Raw genomic sequence first — 3795 nt, forward strand, 5'->3', positions numbered from 1 at the left:
GTGAGAGAGAGAGAGAGAGAGAGAGAGAGAGAGAGAGAGAGAGAATGATAGAAAGAGATACATTATGTGAGTGCAAAGAGAGTGAAAGTGTTGGCTGTGTATGTGAACCTGTTTGGACAGGCAGTCAGTAATCATACTGACAGTGGTCAAACTCATGGATTCATTCATTTTTATGATCTTCCTTTTTCATAACATTTCTTCAACTGTAATTCCTGTAACTAAAGATATACAGAAAAATAAAACAGTGCAATTAACAACAACAACACTATTTACTACAAAGATGTTATCACTGTTTTATTATTATTATCATTATCATTATTATAATGATAATAATAATAATAATAATTGTTATTATTATTATTATTATTATTATTATTATTATTATTATTATTATTATTATTATTATTGAGTGATAGAGCAGAGCATGCAATCAAAGTGAAACTGGGGTAAAATATATGAAGCCTAGTATACCCATCATAATTACCCATCTGATAAGGGTACACAAGGCATATGCATCACAACTATATGTGCGAGACATGGTGAACTCTTATCAAGATAAATTACACATGACCTTGCAGGTGGGGGCCCAGTTAGAATTTTCTTCAGATCGAGTAGCCCATCCTGCTCAAAAGGTCCCTGAATAAAGGTTGTTTAAGGATGTTGAACGAAACACCTATGTTTCCAGAGGTGAATTATTCAAACCCCAAAGAATTCCTCTCAACACATCGCTATGATGCTCCCCCACTGCTTCTGCTCATAATCAGAGATGCACATATCGTCAGCCACCAAGGGACATGCTCAACTGGTTACGGTCAAACAACTGACAAGCAAATCTGTGGTATTAAGCAGAATATTTGCTGTAGCACATCTTTGATACCATGACAAAACAATGTACATAATAACACTTCCAATCAGTTAAGATGAGAAGCCATGAAAGCCCACTGCCTGTTACTGCATTAGCACAGATTTTATTATTATCATTATTGTTGTTGTTGTTGCTGTTGTTGTTGCTGTTGTTGTTGTTGTTGTTTAAGATATTACACACTATCCAATGCTATGATGTTGTTGATTGAAGATATTGTCTATTGGGGGTTTGTATTGTTTGTCAAGTCCCAACAAGGGTCTCAGACAGACAGTACTTTATGCAACATGTGTGCAGTTCCAAGTAATGCCGATTTTTGAAAGTCACCTAGATTATAGGGTATTTCTAAAGTTTCTAGATGGTTCTTCAGGTTGGGTGGTAGTGAACCCAATGCTCCAATGACAATAGGGATCACCTTTATGTTTGACTCTCGTAGCTGCTACACCTTGGTGATCTCAATTCTCAGGTCTCCATATTTATCAATCGTTTCTCTTTCTTTCATGATAGTATGTTGATCTCCTGGCACTGCCACATTGAGTATTAGGCACTCCTGTTTGTCTCTCCTAAAGGTTACTATATCTGGCCTTCAGTGCTCTAACACTTTGTCTGGAAGTCAAAGTCCCTGAGGATTTTTGCCTTCCCCTTTTCATCCATTACCTTCTCTAGTGTATGTTGGTACCAAGCACCCGTTACCTCATATCCATACTTTTGGCATAGCAGCCAGTGGAGGTTTTGCACTACCTTGTTGTGTCTGCACTTGTACTCTTTCTGTGCAAGACTTTCACAAACACTAACAATGTGAGTCATGCTTTCAACCCTCTTCCCACACATTCTGCAGAAGTCCATTGCACTTATGTAGTATATACCCTTTTTCACTGAATTGGTATTCAATGCCTGATCCTGGGCAATGATGATTAGGCTTTCAAGGTATCCTCCATGAGCCACCTCCATCATGCCTCCTGGTCTTTTAAGTTGTTAGTTTCACGGTGGAATTGGCCATGTAATTCTATGTGGATAGAGTTTCTTCTCTCTCATTGTCTATTCATGATCAGAATTCATTAGCACTCTCAAGTCCATTTTTGGTAAATCCTTCTGCATTAGCAGCATAGTGGGTCTTGTTTGCTGTTTACCAAATATTCTGCCATGTTTCTTCTTTCACTGTTGATGTACTCCCATATTATTATTATTATTATTATTATTATTATTATTATTATTATTATTATTATTATTATTATAATTATTATTATTATTATTATTATTATTATTATTATTATAATTATTATTATTATTATTATTATTATTATTAAGGCGGTGAATTGGCAGAATTACAAGCACACCAGTTGAAATGCTTTGTGGCATTTCATCTGTCTTTATGTTCTATGTTCAAATTCTGCCAAGATTGACTTTGTCTTTCATCCTTTCAGGGTTGATAAAATAAGTACTAGTTGAGTACTAGGGTTGATGTAATCAACTTACCCCACTCACCAAAATTCAGACCTTGTTTGTGCCTATGGCAGAAAGGATTATTATTATTATCATCATTATTATTTATTATTATTATTATTATTATTATTATTATTATTATTAAAAAAAAAGAAAAAAAAAAGGTAATGTAAAAGGAGAAAGGGCTCTATACCCCTTTCTTATTTTTTCTGACCAGGCTCCCGTGGTTTTATGGGTTTTTCCACGTGTAACCTTTCCTTTTTCGAAGCGCCTCCCCCTTTGGGAGTTCTATTTATTTATTTATCTATTTATTTATTATATCTTTCTCCGTTTTCTTCCTCCGTTTAGATGAACTTTCCTACCTTTTCGGACAAAACCTTTTGTAACCTTCGTCCTGTCTTTGTCCTTACATGTTTTTATTTGATATTAGCCCTTGTGGCCAATAAAACGAATTAATTATCATTATTATTATTATTATTATTTTAATGAGACAAAAAAAAAAACATCTCATTTTTTCGAACAGGGCCTTGGAAATCTATGACAAACATGGAATTCCCAAGAGTGAAATCCTGAAAGAACAACACAAGCCAGTTGGGTTAGATGCAATCAGTGGCCCACTTCGTTATCCGAAGAGCTGTATATTTTGGATCCAGTGTGATCAAGAAGGTATTATATTTTATTACAGAGCAAATAGCCATGCTTCCATACAGTTGTTATAGTTGATTTACCACCGAAACAAGTATCCATTTTCACATGCTCCCTCTTCTGTTACTTATTTATCTTTTTTTCTCTGGTTTTGGTTTGCTTAAGCTGTTATTTGTTAACCTATTATGCAATGAGCCATGACAAAAGGGGCTGTCATTTAACAAAGATGATTTACATTTGGAGTAAGGCCATAAACTTTGCAGGCATGGCTGTGTGGTTGAAAAGTTTACTTTGCAGACATGTGGTTTCAAGTTCAGTCCCATTACATAGCAAGCTGGGAATAGCCAACCAATGCCTTTTGAGTGCATTTGATTGTCAGAAACAATAGTAATTCCATTGTGTGTGTGTGTAAATGTGTATGAATGTCAATATCTTGCTTGTTTCCAGTTGAGTGACATTACGACTCATTGCTCTACTCTCTTTTACTCTTTTACTTGTTTCAGTCATTTGACTGCGGCCATGCTGGAGCACTGCCTTTAGTCGAGCAAATCAACCCCAGGACTTATTCTTTTTCAGCCTAGTACTTATTCTATCGGTCTCTTTTGCTGAACCGCTAAGTTACAGGGACATAAACACACCAGCATCACTTGTCAAGCGATGTTGGGGGGACAAACACAGACACACAAACATATACATGCACATGCATATATACACATATATACGACAGGCTTCTTTCAGTCTCCGTCTACCAAATCCACTCACAAGGCTTTGGTTGGCTCGAGGCTATAGTAGAAGACACTTGCCCAAGGTACCACGCAGTGGGACTGAACCCGGAACCATGTGTT

General features: G+C 36.2%; 1 protein-coding gene across 1 annotated transcript in view; it reads left to right on the forward strand.

Annotated features, from left to right (window-relative positions):
- LOC106876196 (tRNA dimethylallyltransferase) overlaps nt 1-3795 on the forward strand; it is a 170886-nt gene that overhangs the window by 20528 nt on the left and 146563 nt on the right. The window contains exon 3 of the mRNA XM_052970466.1: nt 2829-2971. Within this exon, the coding sequence (XP_052826426.1) occupies nt 2829-2971 (143 nt within the window). The remainder of the gene's footprint in view (nt 1-2828; nt 2972-3795) is intronic.

This window comes from Octopus bimaculoides, chromosome 9, assembly GCF_001194135.2.
Source record: "Octopus bimaculoides isolate UCB-OBI-ISO-001 chromosome 9, ASM119413v2, whole genome shotgun sequence".
Taxonomy (NCBI): Eukaryota; Metazoa; Mollusca; class Cephalopoda; order Octopoda; family Octopodidae; genus Octopus; species Octopus bimaculoides.